Below are 21,837 nucleotides of genomic sequence, written 5' to 3'. Positions count from 1 at the left end.
TTAAGGGGGCATTGATAACCCTGAAAAGACAGTTTTGAAAAGTAAACTGTCTAGGAGCAACACAACTTGCAGCCACATAAACTCTCAGATTAAGTATCAGTTTTAGTAAATCTCACATAATCCAATCATCTAGGGCTGACCCTAAGTGTAACTGGAACAGAAAGTTGCCGCCACGATTTGATGTAAAGTACTCTGGCAATAGGCTTCTCATCAGCCTACTCCAGTGCCTGAATAAAGGCTGGGCTCCGTAAGTCTCATGTAAAATAAAAGTACATTTGCTAAGACAGGTTTCACATTAGACTGTGAGCATCTTGCTACATTATTGTAGCCGGACGTATTGTCTTGGGAAACAAAGAAACTGAGAGGCCAGAGGACTTTAAGAATAAATGAATTTTCTTCTTATAATACACTGCTTCTCAAATATCTGTAGTACCGAAAGTCAGGGGCTAGCTTTTTAGAGACTAGATGTTAATTTTTCCCACCACGAAGAAAGAAATGATAATTATGTGATATGGTAGAAGTGCTCTCGTCACAATGACAATATCACAATATATAAATGTATCAAATCAACATGCTGTACACCTTAAATTTACACAATATCATATGTCAAATACATTTCAATTTTAAAAAACCCTTCAGAATCTTAATCATTTTACCATTACATCTACTGTTTTAAAAATAATAATAAAGGAAGCCTCGAAAGCCATGAAAACAGTAGATATTACAACGTGACTTTTACTCACTTTCATAATAAGAGTACAAACTTCCCCCCAAATGACTGTAATTGTTTTCCTTGCAAAATTACCTGCCCAACGACAAAGCCATTGTCCCCCAAGATCCATACTCTCTTTGTCCTTCCATTCATATATGGGGGGTAGTCAGAGTTATTTAAGATGCCAGGATTCTAATAAATAAACATATAACAAATATAATTTTTGTCAATTTCTTTTGCACTTTGAAAGGGAAAACAAGGCAACAGACTTGTTTGAACATACCATAACGATTACATATTTCAGTCCTTGCTTATGTAAGTCGCTGGTAAAATCTGAGAGATTAGGGAAAGCCTGTTTATCGACAGTGAAATCCTTATTTCCATCCATGTAGTCTATGTCAGAGTACTGGACATCCTGAAAGATAGTGCCGGCCAGTTAGAACCTAGGAAATACCACCGTGCTGATGGAAGGTATCATAGCTCTGGTTCTTGCTCCCTAAAACTAAAGCCATATTTCTTTCTTTCCTTTTTTCCTTCTTTTTTTAAGATTCTATTCATTTATTTGAGAGAGAGCATAAGCATGAGCAGGGGGAGGAGCAGAGGGGGAAACAGGCTCCCCACTGAGTGCAGAGCCTGACACAGGGCTTGATCCCAGGACTTTGAGATCAGGACCCGAGCTGAAGGCAGACACTTAACAGACAGAGGCACCCAGGCGCCCCTGAAGTCCTATTTCTTAATGATCCTTGAACTTCCAGGACTTTGCTACCTCCTGGAAGTAAATAAGCCCCTTCTGAAAGATGCAGGCACTCTTAGGCCGTAGTTTTATGTCTTTGTCCTGATGGAAGCGTGTCATGAGGTATTGGGAGGAAGTTGAGGGTAGGGACTACGTCTTGTTCATCACTGCAGCTTGAGAGCTTGGATGCTTGACATAAAACAGGTGCTCTTGGGGTGCCTGGGTGGCTCAGTTGTTAAGCGTCTGCCTTCAGCTCAGGGCGTGAACGTGGTGTTCTGGGATCAAGCCCCACATCAGGCTCCTCTGCTGGGAGCCTGCTTCTTCCTCTCCCACTCCCCCTGCCTGTGTTCACTCTCTCGCTGGCTGTCTCTCTCTGTCAAATAAATAAATAAAATCTTTAAAAAATAAAAATAAAAAAAATAAAACAGGTGCTCTTTAAATGTCTGTTTGGGTGAGTATATTAGTAGTGTTGTAACCATGTGCTAACTTGGACCCTACACATTAAGTTAGAATATATCATACGAGGAGAAAACAGTCTTCTTGCTCTATAAAACCGCTAGAATAATAACTCACAAAGATAAATGACAAAGGGGCAGAGCTTTAATTAACCAGTCTCATACACAGATTATTTGAATGTTTGCATACCAATCTGTGAGGAGCAGGTGTTATTCTTAGTGAGAATTGAAAGGTGAAGGGGTTGAGTGACATGTCCCAAGGTCATATGCTTGGGTGGGTGGGGTCGACTGGGTTTTTTGTGATAGGCCCTTGGGGTCCAGCTGCTCTTTTTTCCGCAAACCGCCACAACTTCAAAGACATCTGAAGGTGTTCTAAGCAAGTTTTCCTTAGGTAGTGTTTCTCATGTGTCTTAGAAGGTTCTAGCTTCCAGGCCCACAGGAAAATGTGGCTGGTGGCCTGGTGCCAACGCAGCACATCTGTTCTAACACCGGGCAGTCAATCGTACCCAGGTGCCTCCACTACCACGTGGTGGGAAAGAGCCAATCTGTGGAAGGAAAGCTTATTTGTTCCTGAATCAGCAACACCTCAGAAAAGCCCTTCACATCAGAGGTATGGGGATAGATCGAAACCAATGCCACACGTAGTCAAAAGAACTATTTTTGAATCCTGGGCCTACCATTTAGCTAGCTCTAGTGACCTTAGATTAACTATGCAGTGTGTCTCCATTATCTCATTTACAAAATACCAATATATGACGTTTAACCATGATTGTGAAAGCACCTTGTAAAACAATAACCATGTGGCAAGATTTGGCCTGATTCCTCCTGGAATTTAGTGCTTGCAGGTGTCAGATTTGGGGGCATTAAAATGAAACACATGATCAAGTTCCTCTTAACACCAAAACACCACAGCAGGCATGTTTTCTCACAGGAAAAATTCATCTCCCTGCCTGCTCTCCTTGCTGCCCTGAGAGGGGATTGTTGAGTCCTGATTTCCACCTGCACAGTCTTCCTTCACATGCTAACCAAATATATGCTTGCAACACAGTTCCAAAGATCTAGCCCCAAATAAACTGTTCTGATAACATCCTTAAAGGCATTATGCATCTCCTGGAGGAACTTATCAAATAATCTACACTTAATAATTCTCTATTTCCTAGTGGACATTGAACATCATAAATACCACTGAGCTTTCAAAATTAGAGTCTGCTAGATCTGGAGGGAGTGTTCAAGGTCACTATAAGAAACTCACTTACTGTGAGTCATTTTTACAATCATCAGCTCTTGTTAACCATATCTCCCCAGGCGCTGCTTTCTTTCATAAAATAACAGCTAACGTTGATGGAGCTCATCTTCTGTGCTGCCTGCCTTCCACGCAGAGTGTAAGGCATTCCTCACTACCAGTCCCCCAAAGGAAGTCTTAACGTTCTCATTTTATAAAGGGGGAAACTAAGACTCAAAGATGCTAATTGACTAGCGCAACACTGAGAAAGCTAGGAAGGAGCAAAGCTAAAATTCAAAACCATATCCATCCGACTCCATAAACTGCTGTTTCCATGATGACAAAAGTAATTTAGCATGCAAATTTCTGACACTAAGTGTGCCTGTTTGTCTGTCTACCTATGTATATATGTATGTATGTATGTATCTGTCTGTCCATCCACCTGTCTCTCTGTATTTCTTCCTAATACGTTGAATTAGACGCAAAAACTAAAAGATAGGAAATGGTGCCTTACACATGTTAAGAGAAGTTCTGACTTACATAAGGGATCCCAGCTACACGATTTCGATCCACAACCTTCTTCAATCCACTGATGCCACTATAGTTCCTGCGACTAAGCTGGAACCCAAGACTCCAGTAGGGAGGCAGGAATGGTCGTCCAATGAGCTGAAAAAATAAATATAGACATGTCTTAAGCATTTAAAAACTGCTGTTTTGAGTACCATGTCTGATAAAGAAAACACTGTTTCCATTTCCATTTATAATTGTCTTCAAGCAAAGCCCTTACCTCCAGGTATTCCTGAACCACTTGTTCCGGAGTATTTCCCAGGAATACATAGAAGTCAAGGATGCCCCCAATCGTGCGGTAAGTGATCGCAGGAGCAGGCTGCAGGGTGACCTCTGAAAGGATTAAAATGAGAATTATTAGAATTTCGTGGTTGCAACTATATTTTTCTCTAGAATATGAATACCTGAGCTATCCAAAACAATCTTAGCCTCATTTTGCAAGAGATAACAAACACACGTTTCTTTTTTTTTTAGACTGCTTGTTGTTTATCATAATATTAAGTGAGTAAAACACTAATGAAGAATCGATTTTTTAAGAGAAAGCAGAACCAATTCTATTTTTTGTTATTATGTTATTTTTTTAATTTAAATTCAATTAAGAACCGATTCTATTTTAATCTGGCTATATAACAATACAAATGTCTGGAATTTGTGAGTGATTTAACGTAACAGAAAAGTTTTTAAAACCTTATTAGATGAGTTTAACTACAATTTACAAACAAAAATAAAAACAAACCCTTATTAAGGCACTCTTAGTCCAAGAAGCTTGAGGGAGAAGATTCTGGAGTAGGGAAGGGATGAGCTATGAGAACACAGCCTTGTTGCCTACAGACAGCCTGGTTTACGTGTTGAAATCGACAGGCATTGTAGGGACTTATCTGTCAGCGCATCTTACTATTTATAGAATATGATGGAAAACACTGCATCAAAAGAGAACCCCAAAGAAGTTTTCAATAGAAATAGCTTTCAGCATGAACTGGATTTATAACAGGTCACCCTACTTTTGGGTTCCCATATAGAAGCATTGTAGGTTAAAAACACATTCTGTTAAACAGCGATCTCGCCATGAAAGTCGTATTTATAAAAGCCACATCCCCAAACATATTCCTGTTGAGATAAAAAGATGCTTCCTACCCATGGCATTACTGTTCAATAGAAAAACCCCAAAAGAGGAGCCGCTGGTGTCTTCAAGGCACAGGAAGAATGTATGAGCTCCATACAGATTAATCATGCCCTGTCAAGAAAAATGGTAACAAATAATAGTAGTACATGTTAAAAATGTTTTTATTTACCCTAGAACAATATCAAATGCTGCATAAAACATGCACTTGGTCAATACTTGACATAGCTTAGTATCATACCAAAAAGGTATTCAAATGGTAACATCAACTGATAAATAGATTAACAAAATACATACAATGGAATACTATTAGTAATAATAAGAAATGAAAAACTGACCCATGCTACAACAGGAATAAACCTCATACATAGGATACTAAATGAAAGAAACAGATGCAAAAGAAACCACACATTGCATGATTCTATTTATATGAAGTATCCAGAAAAGTTAAATCTATACAGACAGAAAGTAAATTAGTGATTGCCCGGGGCTAAAGTGGGCACTGGGGTGGAAATGGGGATTATGTCTATAAAGGTATGAGGGACCCTAGTTGGGTAATGAAGATCTTCTAAAACTGGGTTATGATGATAGCTGCACAACTCGGTGATGTGCTAAGCAATCACTGAATTGTACACTTAAAACAGATGAATTTTACAGTATATAAATTATATCTCAGTCGAGTTCTTTTTTTAAAATTTGGAAAATATCTGCAAAGACATACAACAAAATGTTAGCAGAAAATGATGTTATTATGAGAAATTTTGTATTTCTTCTTTATGCCTAGCTGTATTTTCTAATTTTTCTATAACTAATATATAATTCTTAGGTAGTGAATAAGTTTAAAATTAAAAAAAAAAGATAATGAACCTGTCACAGGGCCGTGATGAGCACTGATATAAAAAGAGATAATGTGTGTTACTGTGAGTGAAAAAGTGAGAAAGAGAAAGAGAGCAGGCAGGCAGGAAGGAGGGGAGGATGGGAGGGAGGCAGGAAAGAAGGAAGAAAGATAGATAAAACATTTATCTAATCTGTGACTACATAACTCAAGGATTTTTCAGCTCTAGAAAGCCAAGCTTAGTATGATGCTTAGGGTTCCATGTTTGTCAGGGACCTTGAGCAAGCACCTTAGTGAATGTGCCAGCTATTGCTTTACTCTTCATTGCATCAAATACTGGTGGGTGGGCCAGTTAATGTGCTTGCTACTTGATTTGTTCATCTCCCGTGGAATACGACTTGCAAAACTTCAGTCCCATCCCTCCCTTGCAACTACATGAACGGGCACCCCTTGCACAGACTTGGCAAACATCAGCAGCACAATGGAGGCTTCAAGACCTGCTCTACGAAGCAATGCTACTCAAAGTGTTGTCCGTGGACTGGCACCTCCCCACCCCCTTTGCTGTAAATCAGCAAGGAAAGTACAAAAAAATAAGAAATCTTACAGCAATTTAAAAGAGTAATTTTGTATCTGTTCAATTTAAAATTTGAGCTTATATTTTATATATCTTTGAGTCATTTCATTTCATTTCCCCAGGTTTAAAAAAACAAACAGAGAGAAAGAAAGGAACTGATCCTTCACTACAGATCAGTGGACAGGCACTGCTCTAGACCAGCTCTTCGCCCACTTGAATATGCATGTGGTTCACTTGCAGATCTTGTGAAAATGCAGCTTCTGATTCAGTAGGTCTGGGCTCTGACTTGGCATTTCTAACAACAACCCAAGTGATGACAACACTGCTGTCTCCAGAACATACTTCAACTGGCAGAGACCTAGAATAACACTAACGCTGCCAAAAGGGGAATTTTTTTAGTCCACAAAATTCTACTGGAGGTAGCCCCTGCTGAAGCTCTCCCCCAGATACCACCCAATTATTAAAGACAAGCATGGTTATTTGCAGAAGAATTTTCTAATATATATTAGTCCATCATACAGTCATTAAATTATATTTCCCTTTAAAAGTGGGACGTTTTTAAAATGAATCACTGACCTCTTCCTCTGAAACTAATAATATGTTAATTAACTGAATTTAAAAAAAGTTCTCATCACAAGGAAAAAAAATTCTGTACCTAGTGTGGTGACAAATGTTGATTAGACTTATTGTGGTGATTGTTTCACAGTATAGACAAATATGGAATCATATTGTACACCTGAAACTAATATAATGTATGTCAGCAATACCTCAATAAAAAATAATAATAAAAAAAGGAAAAAGCAAAGAAATTGATGTATTACAAACTGTGAGTTTATAAACCTCAAGGACAAGTATCCTCCAGCACAAACGGATCTAACTTGGGCAAAATAAGATACAGATGTAATTCTGTAGGTTGCTTGACTCTAGGGCACTTTCGGGAAAGGAGAGAAGGGCTTCCTTACCGTGAGCCCTAGGGAGGGGGAAGGGCAGCTCACCTCGGTGGGGGCGGCATCGCGGGTGAAGATGGGCCAGGTCTTCCAGGTCATGTTGTGGCGGTACTGTTGGTGCACGTGCTCCCCCAGCCCGTACACGGCGGTGCTGGGCAGACGGAAGGACAGCTGCAGGTACTGCTGGGCGAACTGCAGGGGCCCGATGCTCGTGTCCAATCTGGGCCGTGGGGTAAGAGCGAGAGTCACCAAACGGCTCTCTCTGCCAGGACCCTGTCCGCTACTCTCCCCGTTGACTTTGGGAAGTTGTTTCAGGTGCTCTCATCCACGTTCCTACTACCTTGGCAGGCCTTTCTAGGGCCCGTCTCTGATGCTTTCATTCTAGGGGAGAGGTAATAGCAGAAGCTCCAGCTGGATGACTGGGGGAAGGGAGCAGATGGGACCTTTCACTTGCTGGGTTTCTACTTCACGCCGGGCCTCGCTCTGGAAGCTTCATGAACATAGCTCCGTTCACAGAGCAACAGTGGGTATTCTGATTCCCTTTCTGTGGATGTGGGAACTGAGGTTGATGGAGAGACTTTGCCTAACGTCCCAAAGCTGACCGGTCACTTGCTGGTGCCAGCACTTGTGTACAGGTTTTACCGACATGAATCCCTGTACTTTCTCCCGTACAATTTGTGGTTTAAGCTCAGGCCATTGTTAGGTTCTTTGGGGCAAGTTTCTCAGGAAATAAAAACTTGAAATGATAAGCAGTGAAGCTGAGTTCCAAAGTGAATGGTAATCCAAAATAATAAAACTTCCGGTTTCATAATAGACAATAACTCGGAGCGCGTTTATCTAACTTAGCACCCCAGCACATTATATTTTAGCATGCTATGCTCTGCAGTCATGACAGATTAGCAAGTGTTAATGATTTACAGTAAAAACTTTGACATTTTTCTGAGGTCCAAACATTTTCCCAAGTCATACTTATCTCATTATACACCCCCAGTAAGCCAAACTGATTGATATTGAGACTGTATATTCAAAGATATACAAAGAGTGTTGAAAAGCTCACAGGACTCTTCTGTTGCTCGTCCTCATTATTTTGATGCTGAAGGGCTTATCAATGACCTCTATGTAATAGTTCAAATTGGAAGTATTAGTAGTCCTCTCAGACAGGTTAATAATTTCAGGGGGGACTTCATAGCGTTTGTTGTCAGTATCACTAATCTGTCAGAAGGAAAAGAGAAAGACCAACTCCAGATGAGACCACTTCCTTGTAGGCTAGAAAGGATCTTCACTCTCGGCCCCCAATGAAAATAGCTTCTAATTATTAATCCCGTGTTTCCTGAGTTGTGAGAAAAAAATCACCCAATCACGTGTCTGCCGCAAAATATGAAACAGCCCACACACTCCATTGGGAGGTTCCTGCAGAGGGGAACAGAGGCACCTTCTGCCTCCACACCTCTATGCAGTGCCTAAAGGAGAATAATCTGAACCCAGTATGGGGGGATTGCTTTCCTCAGAGATGTATTCAGTGATAACTACCAAACCAACCTTAAAATGAAAACGATTGGATGTCTGATATTCAGCTGTGAAGGTGGCATCCCTCACATCATATCCAAACAGAGATGGGAATGGCAACTTTCTCAACTGGGCTGTAAACCCTAGGGGTGGGGGGAGAAAAATGGGGGGAGGAAGCTTTTAGACTTTATTTTGCCTTTAGCTTATCTGAGTCATCAAGAGCGGTTCCCTGGACCTCATTAGGGTAATGCTCACCTGTACTTGTGTCATTCTGGATACTGTTGGCTTCGTAGCCCCAGTTCCTGGGGAAGAAGCACCTAGGGACATTAGTGTCTGGCACAGGTTTCCAGCAGCACTTATGTTGCTGCCTGCAGACATCCTGTAAACAATGGCACAGAGTGAGCATAATATGAAATGAAGGAAAGAAAGTTCTGTCTATGTTTTTATAACCAATTTTATCCCAAGAAGAATTTAAGAGAGGTCCTATTTACATGGCAGTCATTTATTTCTTCTTCTTTTATTCTCACATTTACCCAGCCATCCAATATGCATTTATTACCTACCTGACAAGAAACTAATAATACAGATAAATAAGACACAGTTCTTGCCTTTGGCAAACTTCCATTACAGTCTAGTAGTACATGCGATTTCAGTATGAGAGGAGTACTTGGACAGAGAGTGTCCAGGGGCTAAAGGAGTGCACATGCCAGCCTTGGCACACAGCCTAAGGATGCAAGCAGGGTGGGGAGGGCTTCCAGTAGGTGAAAGGTAAGCCCACTCCTAGTGCACCGGGAGGGGTTAGATAAGGGAACAGGAGAGCAGTATTCCAAGCGGAGAAAGCAGCAATGCATGATAGATTCATAAAACCACAAGTTCATTGTGCCAAGAACACTGAGTAAGAGAAACATGCTGAAGGGACACAATATTTGTACTATAAGTAAGCTGGGTGTCAGACCAACCAGTTTAGACTTTCTCATGAGGAAATGTTATTCACGGAAATGAATAACAGTAGGGCATAAAGAAATGCATTTCTAAAATGTAAGAAAAATAAAGCAAAGGAAACAGGAAAAAATTTAGAACTGGGACAGAGGGTGACATAAACAAATTCACAATGTCTACAAGGTAAAAATAAACCACATGTGGTTTCTCAGAGTGGTTTGATTATGGATTCTTAAAATGATTATTATTTGGGGCACCTGGGCGGCTCAGTCAGTTAAGCATCTGCCTTCAGCTCAGGTTGTGATCCTGGGGTCCTGGAATCAAGCCCCACCCGGGCTCCCTGCTCAGTCGGGAGTCTGCTTCTCCCTCTCCCTCTGCCACTCCCCCTGCTTGTGCTCTCTCTCTCCGTCAAATACATACATAAAAGCTTTTAAAAAATGATTATTTTTTGGTGAGATGTATTTTCTATAGGTCCTATAATTTTAATATTCACTTACATAAAAATTGTTTTGTTATAATAAAGAAATAAAATAAATGGCAAATTGAATCAAACTGTTGAAACAAACATAGGCATCCACCTCTCCACCCAACTAAATTCACATGAAGTGATGGAAGTATCATTAAGAAAAAAATACAAAACCATTACAAAGCAGCCAGCTATAATGCAATATGGCAGAAACGATATGAAATTACTGAAACACAGGAAATAGACCTCATCAACTCTAGGGGAAAATATAACAATAATCTAAAACACAAGAGGAGAAAAAGAAGTGCTCCAAGCCAAGTCAATGTGGAAAAGTAGAAGAGAACCTGGGCCATAGTTTTGGATGATTAATTGGGAAGCTCCAGTATGAACATTTAGCTCCCCAATCGGATATTCCTTACAACTATTGGTAAGCTCTGGTTAGTTGGTGAGCATCCTGAAGCATTTGTTCATAGGCTAAGGAAGTTAGGAAAGATGCTGGGAACCAGAAGACATGGCAGTGCACCAGCTAATCAGCCAAGCCCCTCACCCAGACAAGTACCCACATTCTCTCCCGTGGTCCTTTCCTTCCCTCCTAAATACTCAGTGCAAGCCAAGTTAAATAGGACAGGCAATCATAGGTAATTAAATAAAGATGACAGTCGAGAACCACCAAACATGAGAGAAACCAACACTATGATAGGCACCAGACTTAATAAACAAAAGAAACAAATTGCAGGAAGCAATAATAGAAAAAAAATTACAAAACTTTTAAATAAACATAATTATTATCTTTAGAGAGGGGCACATAACTGCTGCTTTCATTAGAAAAAAAAGCAAGAAAGAATACTGAAAGTTAAGATCCTGAACAAGATTTAAAACTCCCTAATATTTGGACTGAGTAACATAAAGGAAAGAGAACAATGTCAAGACAAGAAGAAAAAAATTTTTTAATCACATTTAGGATTGCCTCAGAACATAAGGAAAAAGACACAGAAAGAAGAGAGAAAGGGTAGGCAAAGTGACCAGGGGGGCCAGACAGTAACACTCAACTAGAAGATTCCAAAAGGGGTGAAAAGAGAATACAGGTGAGGGAAGGGGGAATCAAAGAGAGAAAGTAATGTTATACATGATGAACAACTCAATATACAACCCAGGTAGTTAGAAAAGAACAAAATAAACCCAGAAAAACTACCTGAAGGATTAATGAGTAAAAGCAGTAATTAATGAAAGAGAAAAGAATCAAGTATCTATAGTTATCAGTTTAAAACGTGAAATAAGTGTCTCCTCTGTTCCAGATATTTGTCTAAGTTCACGTGATACAGTGCTGTCCACAAGCTTAGTAGGTGAGACAGACACCACCATTAATTAAATAGACATTGTTTCCACTATTGATTTGAAATGCCATGTTCCTGACCAGCTAAATTTCAGTGCACATATGAGACCATGAATATGCATTTTGGAACTTCCTGTTTTGTAGGTATGGCCTATGTGTGAATTCCTACTACGGATATTCCAACACGGATAATTACAGTGCAAGGATATATTTTGATATTAGGTTGGCAGGTCAATAAATCTAACAAGACTCTTTGAAAAGATCAAAGAAATATGAATACCTTATGAAATCCTCTATTGACAAAAAGAGGGACAAACAAGATTATAAACAAAAATGGTGAATGACAACAGATATATAGAATTTTTTTTTTAAGAGAGAGAGAGAGAATGTGCGAGCATGAATGGGGTGGCAGGAGAGGGAGAGAGAGAATCTCAAGCAGGCTCCATGCTCAGCATGGAGCCCAGTGCAGGGCTCGATCTCACGATCCTGAGATCATGACCTGAGCCAAAATCAAGAGTCTGAGACTCAACCAACTGAGCCAGCCAGGTGCCCCAGATATATAGGATTTTAAACATAACTAAGGATTGTAAGAAAACTGTCTGTACAAATATTTGCCAATGAATGTGAAACTATAATTTGAATCTTTAAATAGTAAAATATTAAATAATCAAAATAAGAAGAGGTAGAAAACTTGAAATGACCTGTTGCCATGAGAAATTGTAAGTAATCAAAGACCCTTCCCTAAAAAAAAAAAAAAAAGATACTTTGCCCAGATGATTTGGGGAATAGATATTCTCATATTATATATATATTTTTCTGAACATAGAAAAAGATGGAAAGTTTCCTGACTCATTTTATTAAACTATAAAAATTCTGGCAACCAACTAGACAAGGAAAAGTCAAAAATAAAAATATATAAGCCAATTTCACTTTAAAAACATAGACGTTATTATAAATGTTAAATAAAAAGTTAACAATTTGAATTCATTAGTGTATTAAAGGAATTCATGCATAATGGCCAAATAAGGGTTGTCAAGCATAAAACTAAAATGGTTCAAAATTAAGAAATGTTTTAATATAATTCACAACACTGACAAAAGAAAATCATATGATCATCTCAAAAGAATCAAACTTTTAAAAAATTTTTAAATTCATTTATTTTGAGAGAGAGAGAATGTGCGCACACAGACTCTACGCTCAGCATGGAGCCTGGCATGGGGCTCCATCTCATGACCCTGAGATTATGACCTGAGCCAAAGTCAAGAGTTGAATGCTTAACCTACTTGAGCCACCCAGGTGCCCCCAGGAGGAAACTATTTTTAAAATATAATAATGTGGTAAATTTAAATGCCCTAAATTAAAAAGCAAATTATAAAATAATATATAGTATAATTTGGGTTAAAACAAAACAAAAATATATTAATATGTGTGCATAATATATACATATATGCAAAAGCATAGAAAAATTAAGAGAAGGATACACACCAAGCTATTGACCTGATTCTGGGGAGGGGATCTGGAGGTAGAGAGAAAGCATTATGAATAAGGAAAGACTTTCCCACTTTACTCTGTACATAACTCTAATCTCGCAATCTTTTTTATTAAAGGAATACATCCAGCATAAATTTTGTGATTAAAAAAACCAAAGAATATGTCACAACACTACTCTTTTGGAAAAGGTATAGTACTGACGAGTATTTCAGATGCTAACATCTGATGTAATTGCTTTGAAAAATGACAATACGAATATAACTTAAATTAGTGTTCCATGTCTATTATAAACAAAGCAATCACATCATGATGAAAAAACATTCTTAAATGTACTCATTAATTCTCCATATATACAGCCGATATTCCTGCCTCATCTTCTCCAGATAGCAACAATGAAAAAAGCTGGAGGGGATCAGTGGAAAAAGAGTTTGCAGGCTCTGGATAACCTCTAGAACTGATATCCCTAAGTCTGAAACAGATACTCTGTGGCTCTGCTACCTCTGAAAGTGAGGTTGGCAAAGTCCAAAAGGTTAGTTTCACTGTCATAAATTGTTCCAAAGTCTGTAGACCTCTATAAAAAGCAATAAGACAAGAAATCTAATACATTCAGGTAAATCCACTATTTTTGAAGGCAGTCTGCCATAACGTGCCTCCTTCAATTTTAAGCCATTCACAGTGTTGCAGACACCAAAGGTCAAACCGTTCATGTAGATACGTCTCCTTATTCTTTCCCATTTCCACTGCCACCGCAGACAAGAACACAGACCCTCATAAATCGCTCCCTGGACTACAGTGTCCGACTCATGACGAGTCTCCCTATGTCTGTTCTTCCCCTAACACCAAACTCTCCCAGGGAGTAGTCTCCAGTTATCTTCTAAGTAGACTTTTATGCTATTTTCCACTCAAATTATTAACTAGAAGAATTTGAGAATTGCTTGAAAATGATCTAATCCAACTTCCATTTGATATAAGGACTTTTTTCAGTAGTGCCTCTGAAAGATGCTTAAGTTCCATGAAAGACGTGTAGCCAACTTCTTCCAAAATCCAAAATTTCACCTTCATAGTTAGTATTTTACTGCAAAGGTTATTTCTTATGTTTAGTTAAAAATCAATCTCCAGAAAGTTCCATTCTCTGAAACTTACTATAGTTGCATATTGCCTTTTAGATAAAATATCTCAAACAATATTGAAAAATTAGAAGGAAAAACGATCCTTATTGTTACAAGACAAAGAAGAAGAAATGCATATTGGAAAAAAATGTAAATGGTCATTAGTTGCAGGTATCATTATTGTCTAAGAAAAATTCCAAGGTGCCTATAAACAAACTAGGATAATTAATAAGTAAATTTAAGAAGATTTCTTTACAAGATAAATATTCAAAAAATCAATTGTAAATCAAAACGCCAACAACAGTTTAAACAGAAAATTAAAATTTAAAAATATTTAAATAAAATCACTATATCAAAAACTAATGATGTACTGTATGGTGACTAACATAATGTAATAATAAATAAATAAATAAATAAAATACCAAATAGAAAAAATTGGAAAAAAATTTCAGACCTCTACACCAAAAACTTTGAAATTAGAAGTCTCAATAAATAAGGAGATATATCATGATCACAGATTAGAATAGTCACTCTTGTAAATATGGCAATTCTTCCCAAATTAATCTGTTCATCTTATGTGAACAGAATAAAATTTCTGGTAGGTTTTTTGGGGAAACTGACTGATTCCAAAACGTATTTAGAAATCTAAAGCATTGGGGCACCTGGGTGGTTCAGTCAGTTAAGCCTCTGTCTTTGGCTCAGGTCATGATCCCAAGGTCTGGGGATCCCACCCTGTGTCAGGCTCCCTGCTCAGCAGGGAGTCTACTTCTCCCTCTCCCTCTGCGCCACTCTCCTGCTCATGCTCTCTTTCTCTCACAAATAAATAAATAAAATCTTTAAAAAGAAAGAAATCTAAAGCATCAAGAATAGGCTAGCCAATCTTGAAGAAAAATAAGAACGATATGGAGGACTTTCACAACCACATATCATGACCTTTTATAAAGCTATACTAATTAAGGCAGTGTGGTATTGGCAAAAGAATAGACTAACAATGGAACAAAATAGATATTCCAGAAATAGGTCCTCACAAAGACATATAATTTACAGTAAGAGTGCCACTACAATGCAGAGGGGAAAAGACAGTAATTTCAATAAGTGGTGATGGATCTATCAAAGATTCAAGAAAAAAAATGTTCTGGACTTCTACCTGATACCAAACACAAAAACCAATTCTAGCTTGATTAAAAATCTAAATTTGAAAATCAAACAATGCTTTTGGAGAAATATATAGGAATATATTTTTTAACTTCGGCGTAGGCAAGATTTTTAAATAGAATACAAAATACATATTAAAACTCTTAAAGTGGGTTGTATCAAAATTAAGAACTGCTTTTCATCAAAAGTCACCACTGGGTTAAAATTCAAATCACAGAGTAAGAGAAGATACTTAAAATTTATATATCCGATAAAAGATTTGTATCCAGAGTACATATATGATTACCACAAAGCAGTAAGAAAAATACGAACAGGCCAACAGAAAAAACTGGTTAAAAAATTGAAAAGACACTTCACAAATAGGATTATACATGTAGCCAAAAAGTAATATGAAAAGGTGTTTAACTTCATTAGTCACGTGGGATGTACACAGCATAGGGAATACAGTCAATAATTTTGTAATAATGGTGTATGGTAACAGATGGTAACTATACTTATCATGGTGAGCGCTGTGTAATGTATGGAAATGTTGAATCACTAACTGTACACCTGAAACTAATACAACATAGTGTCAAATATACCTCAATATTAAAATTTTTAAGTTAAAATTACATTAAAATAAACTAAAGAAAAAGGAGAAAACACCAAGAGTAGGTTAGGATGCAGAGTAATTGCTCTTATATACTGCTGGAGGGAGTGTAAATTGGTACAAACACTTTGAAAAACTATTTTGCAATATCACCAAAAGATAAACATGTATATATCCTATGAACTGGAAATTCCATTCTTATGTATCATTATTTGCATAGAATATAACTGCATACTTAATAACTCATGAAGAAGAACTATAGAAACCATTTAGAAACGATAGGAAATTTCAGTTGGCCAATTATATAATTAATTTGTTATGATTCAATATAATATAAATATATAAATATAATTAAAATAAATAAATATAGACTAATCAGTAATAAAGAAGCACCAGTTAGAAAATATAATGGATTGTATATACAATAGAAACTAAATATATGAAAGATCTAGGGGAAAATACACCCCTCATAATGCATATGTAATAAAATGGATATTACATATGCATAAAGAGAAAGAGAAACATAAAACCCAGTTGAGGTATATACATAATAAGAAAGAGTTGAATTGGAGAGACTTCCTGTTTTCAGAATGGGAAGATGCAAAATTACTGAGATATCAATATTTCTTAAATTTAATCTAAAATTCAGTGCAGTCCTAATTAATATCCCACCAGGATATTATGGGATATAGAATGGAGAATACAGGGGAAAGAAATAAAATCTAAATATATACCTCCTTTCTGATAAAGTCATAAGTTACAATTAAGCAGGGTTCAAATAGTTGATATTCTTGTGGTAGCTACTCAGGGAGAAAATCTACGCTCTTTAGCACACATTCATTTGGGGGATCTGTTGCCAATACACGATTTTATTTTTGGTTCCTTGGACTTTTTTGCTTGTTTCAAGTTTTTATTTAAATTCTAGTTAGTTAACATATAGGGTAAGATTAGTTTCAGGTGTGGAATTTAGTGATTTTAACACCAATTTTAGAAGGCTCTTGTTATAACAAGTCACTGGAGTTATACAAGTGACTGACTCAGTCACCCATATGCACTTAATGGCCTCTGTTCTCAAGGAATACATGGTTTAGCCCACAAACATCTCACACTTAAGACACATTGGCAATGCTGGGAATTCCCCCTCGACTTGGGACTTGAGACCCCCACGAGCCAACACTCGCTTAGTTCCTCCTCGTCTTCCCTTTCCTATCCTGCTTCCCTACTTCCACAGTGTTGCTGTTTATTTTAATAAGGCAAGAAAGAAACGACTCCAAACAAATCAGAGGCCCATGATCCCCTCCACCACCACCCTCGTCCCACTTCAGAAACTCATTTCATTTCAATAAAATCCAGCAGACCAACAGCAGGGAGCCCACTTATCTGACCTCTGTCACCACCTGGCCTGGAGCACAGTCTATCCTGTCTGATTCAGGGATCTCTGGACACTCTGGAACAAATTCAGCCTCTGCATAGGGATTAAAGGAAAAAGTTGAGTATTTGTAGTGCAATAACAATTCCAGGAAGGATGCAGGGATAGTTATAGACTTTCAGCCAATTCTCCAGTTAACGATTACTAGTAGCCAATATCTACATGTACACGCAAGTGCTAAACACATTTGCCTTTTGTTTGGTTGGGTTTTATTGAGATATAATTCACATGCCATAAAATTCACCTTTTTAAAGTGTACAATTCAATGGCTTTCAGTATTTGATAAAGTTGTGCAACCAATCACCACTATCTAGTTCCAGAACATTTTCATCACCCCGAAAAGAAAGCATGTACCCATTAGTGGTCATTCCCCATCCCCCTCTTCTCTCAGTCCCTGACAAATGCTAATCTGCTTTCTGTCTCTGTGGATTTGCCTATTCTGAATATTTCATATAAATGCAATCATAAAGTATGTGGTCTTTGGTGTCTGGTTTCTTTCACGTGGTGTAATGTTCTCAAGGCTCATCCGTGTTGCAGCATGTAACAAGTACTTCATTCCCTTTCGTGGGTGATTCATAACCACGGCATGGATATAACCCTTTAAAAAATCCATTCCAAAGCTGATATACCTTTGGGTTGTTTCCACGTTTTGACTATTGCACAGAATTCTACAATGAACATTTGCATACAGGTTTTTGTGTGAACATGTGTTTTGAAGTCTCTTGGTTATATATCTGGAAATGGCATTGCTAAGTAATATGGTTAACTCTATCTTTAAGTTTTGAGGAACTGCCAAGCTCTTTCCCAAAGGGACTGCACAATTTTACATCACTACTAGCAGTGTGTGAGGGTTCTAATTTTTCCACATCCTCAACACTTGTTATTGTCTGTCTTTTTCATGATAGACATTTTAGTGGGTGTGAAGAGTATTTGATTTTGACTCGCACTTCCCCAAAACTGATACTCAACAACTTTTCATGGCATATTGGCCATTTGTAGATCTTCTATGAAGAAATGTCTGTTCAAATCCTTTGCTCACTTTAAAAACTGGATTATTTTTCTTTTTTGTTTTGAATTGTATGATTTCTTTATATATTCTGGATACAAGAATCAAATATGTCACTTGCAAATATGTTTTCCCATCCAGTGGGCTGTCTTTTCACTTCCTTGACAGCGTCCTTTAAAGCACAATTTTTTTTAAAGTAAAATTTGCCTATCTTTTCAGGATATCCACATGTAAAAAAAAAATAATGCTGGATCTCTATCTGACATCACATATGACAATTAGCTCAAAATGGATCAAAACTTGAAATGTAAGAGCCGAACCTCTAAAATTCTAAGAAGAAAACATAAATATTTTGACCTTGGGTTAGGCAAAAACATTTGTTTTTTGTTTATTTATTTTTTGCTTCCCCCCCCCCCACTCACCTTCAGCTATCTGTGAGGTAAACTGGGATGATATTATTTTCCCCATTTGAACAAAGACCTTCACTCAATATTGGTTATTTTTACTTTAGCTTTTGTCACCTTTGTGAGCCCCACCCCCACCCCTGCCACCCTGCAATGTAACATCAGAAGTAGGATCTGGTTTAGTAGGCTCCATGAGTCAGTCAACACCCAGAATTCCATTTGAAGCTTGAGTCAACAGTTAATGTGGGCATAATAGGTGCCCTTTAGAACCTTTGTTTCTTTTCAAAAAAGACCTCAAAACAACTCTCCTACCTTTATGTCTCTATACTTGTTTGTATATATATTTAAATAAAAATGTATTTTAAAAAATTGGATTAAAGACTTAAATGTAAGACCCTTGATCCTTGGGATGCCTGGGTGGCTCAGTCAGTTAAGCGTCTGCCTTCAGCTCAGGTCATGATCCCAGGGTCCTGGATCGAGTCCCCCAGAGAAGCAGGGAGCCTGCTTCTCCCTCTACTTGCCCCCTCCCCCTGCTTGTGCTCTTTCTCTCTCTCTCTCTCTCTGTCAAATAAATAAATAAAATCCTAAAAAAAAAAAAAAACAAACTAAACAGACCGTGAAACTCCTAGTAAAAGACGTGGGAGAAACACTTCATGAAATTGGTCTTGGCAAGGATTTCTGGGATATGATACCAAAAGCACACACAACAAAAGCAAAAAACATCAGACTAAAAAGCTTCTGCACAACAAAGGAAACCATCAATAGAATGAAAAGGTAACATAAAGGATGGGAGAAAATATTTGCAAACCATCTATCTGAAAATGGGCAAAATTCTAAAATAGATAAGGAATGCCTACAACACAATAGCAAAAACAAAACAAACAAAAAGAATCTGATTTAAAAATGGGCAAAAGACTTCCATAAGCATATATCTAGAGATACACAAATGGCCAGCAGAAAAGAAGCTCAATGTCACTAATCATCAGGGAAATTTAAATCAAAACCACAACTAGATATCACCTCACATCTTAGGATGACTATTATTAAAAAAAAAAAAAGGTAAGTGTTGGTGAGAATGTGGAACAATTGGAACCATTGTATACTAATGGTGGGAATGATGCAAATTGGTGCAGCCACTACGGAAAATAGTACAGAGGTTCCTCAAAAAATTAAAAACAGAACCACCATATGATCCCGCAATCCCACTATTGGATATTTATTCAAAGAATTCAAAGAATTGAAGTCAAAACCTCAAAGAGATACTAGCATTCTCATGTTGACTGCAGTGCTATCCACAAATAACCAAGATGCGTGTCCATCCACCAATGAATGGATAAAGAAAATGCGGTATGTGTACATATAACAATATTCATCAACTGTAAAATAAGGAAGGAAATCTGGTCATTTCCAATGACATGGATGAACCTGGAGGACATCATGCTGAGTGAAATAAGCTGGTTGCAGAAGGACAGATGCTGCATGATTCCATTTATATGAGGTATTTATAATATAATAATAAAATAAAAAAAAGAACAACCTATATGACCCAAATCATCAAAATCAAATAACTTTGGTAGTGAGATTACTATCCATATGGCTGAGAAATAAATCATGTTTGGTAAAGAAAAAAAAAATAAAATAAAATAGTCAAATTCACAGATGCAAAGACTTGAATGATAGTTGCCAGGGCCAGGGGGAGGAGGAAATGGGGTGCTGTTAATCAACATGTGTAAAGTTTCAGTTATGCTAGATGAATGAGTTCTACGGATCTGATGTGCAACATCCTGCCTGCAAAGAAAGATACCATCTTGTACACTTAAGAATCTATTAAGAGGGTAGACCTCATGTTAAGTGCTCTTACCACAATAAAAAAAATTAAATTAAAAAAAAACCCTCCTTTTCAACTCGTGGAAGCATATCTTCAAAAAGCATCTTGAAAGAAGTGCAATATATATAGAACAGGTGAAAGTGGAATTGACTACTCTGCGTGAATTAGAGTGTGGTTTCAGGTAAATGTAGGTGTGAAGATCTAGTTTTATGTTAACTAAAAATAACTACTTATTCATGTACATTGGATACTAATCTCACGGGACTTGTTACCCAAAGTTTAATAGGGAAAAAATAGCAATAGGCTAAAAATAGTTTATATCAATGGTTTTCATATATCCTTTTTCAAAGACATAATTTTTCATAGAAAGCACCCTAATATTTACTGGGGGAGTAGTGAAGAGAGATTGAATAGGCAGGATTCTGCTGTTAGGACAATTTCTTTTCAATGCATACTTAAACTACATGTATAAAGTGAGCTTTCGCAAGCAAAATAAACCTCAAATTCTGTTTTAATTAGGGATAGATTTTTATATTACACACTATTATTTTATTATTTAGAGTATCATGTGCATGGAGGAGAAAGCATTCTGTTGGATGCTTCTGTGTGAGAGAGAACCGTTTTGAAGGTATTGATGAAGAAATGATAGCTATTTCAATCAGAATATGGGCTGGAGGCTAACTGTAATTGATATATTGAAGCCAAGTTAATCAACTTGCTGCAACCCAATTTCCTTTTCCATAATGTAGTGGGATTGGGCACTGTTATCTCAACTGTTCTTTCTCATTGAAGGCTCTACTACGTCATGACTGGATGGAAGGACAGAACTCTGATGAGCCTAATTTTGCATCTTGTTAAAATTTCATCAAATAGGTCTTGGGAGACCCTGAATGTCACTGGCATTCAAGGTCTTGTTGCAGAAAAAGAATACTTGTCTTTTGCAGATTGACTGAAATCGGTTGTGGATGTGGATTTTGAATGATGCAATGTAGTGCCATGCTGAAGAGCAAAGGAACGTAACCCTTCCAACCCCAAAGCCACAAGCATCTTCCTTACCTTCATCTTTCTGAAACACAAAAAACATCAAGAAGATATCTAAGGCCAGTACAGTTAGGAAGAAGATGATCAGAAGGACTTCCAATATACTGAGTTTCCTTGCCATCTAGATGGAGACAGATAATGGGATTTAAGCAAACCACAGAGCTCAATCAATCCAAAAGGACAGGCATCATGATTAGAATGTGAACTCATTTGCAAGATGACTTGATTACAAGCATTCCTCCTGACATAATCCAGAGAATACTGGTTTCCACTCATCATAATGTTTACCATTAACTCTAGTCTGTGCACCCAACACCTCTAGAGCCCTTTCCCTTTTTGTCTGCAGAGGGATTGAGTATTGTCCAAGGGAAGAATA

General features: G+C 37.6%; 1 protein-coding gene across 1 annotated transcript in view; it reads right to left on the bottom strand.

Moving 5' to 3' along the window:
• Positions 1-21,582, bottom strand: part of MGAM2 (maltase-glucoamylase 2 (putative)) — a 78,955-nt gene extending 57,373 nt beyond the window's left edge. Inside the window, exons 1-11 of the mRNA XM_034638340.1 lie at positions 21,477-21,582; positions 17,139-17,218; positions 8,927-9,050; positions 8,705-8,814; positions 8,223-8,377; positions 7,214-7,385; positions 4,824-4,923; positions 3,910-4,022; positions 3,663-3,788; positions 996-1,127; positions 806-904 (exon numbers count right to left, since the gene is read on the bottom strand). Of these exons, the coding sequence (XP_034494231.1) occupies positions 806-904; positions 996-1,127; positions 3,663-3,788; positions 3,910-4,022; positions 4,824-4,923; positions 7,214-7,385; positions 8,223-8,377; positions 8,705-8,814; positions 8,927-9,050; positions 17,139-17,218; positions 21,477-21,582 (1,317 nt within the window). The remainder of the gene's footprint in view (positions 1-805; positions 905-995; positions 1,128-3,662; positions 3,789-3,909; positions 4,023-4,823; positions 4,924-7,213; positions 7,386-8,222; positions 8,378-8,704; positions 8,815-8,926; positions 9,051-17,138; positions 17,219-21,476) is intronic.
• Positions 21,583-21,837: the final 255 nt, after the last annotated feature.

Source organism: Ailuropoda melanoleuca, chromosome 1, assembly GCF_002007445.2.
Source record: "Ailuropoda melanoleuca isolate Jingjing chromosome 1, ASM200744v2, whole genome shotgun sequence".
Classification (NCBI taxonomy): Eukaryota; Metazoa; Chordata; class Mammalia; order Carnivora; family Ursidae; genus Ailuropoda; species Ailuropoda melanoleuca.
This window is presented reverse-complemented; position numbering and strand designations above follow the sequence as displayed.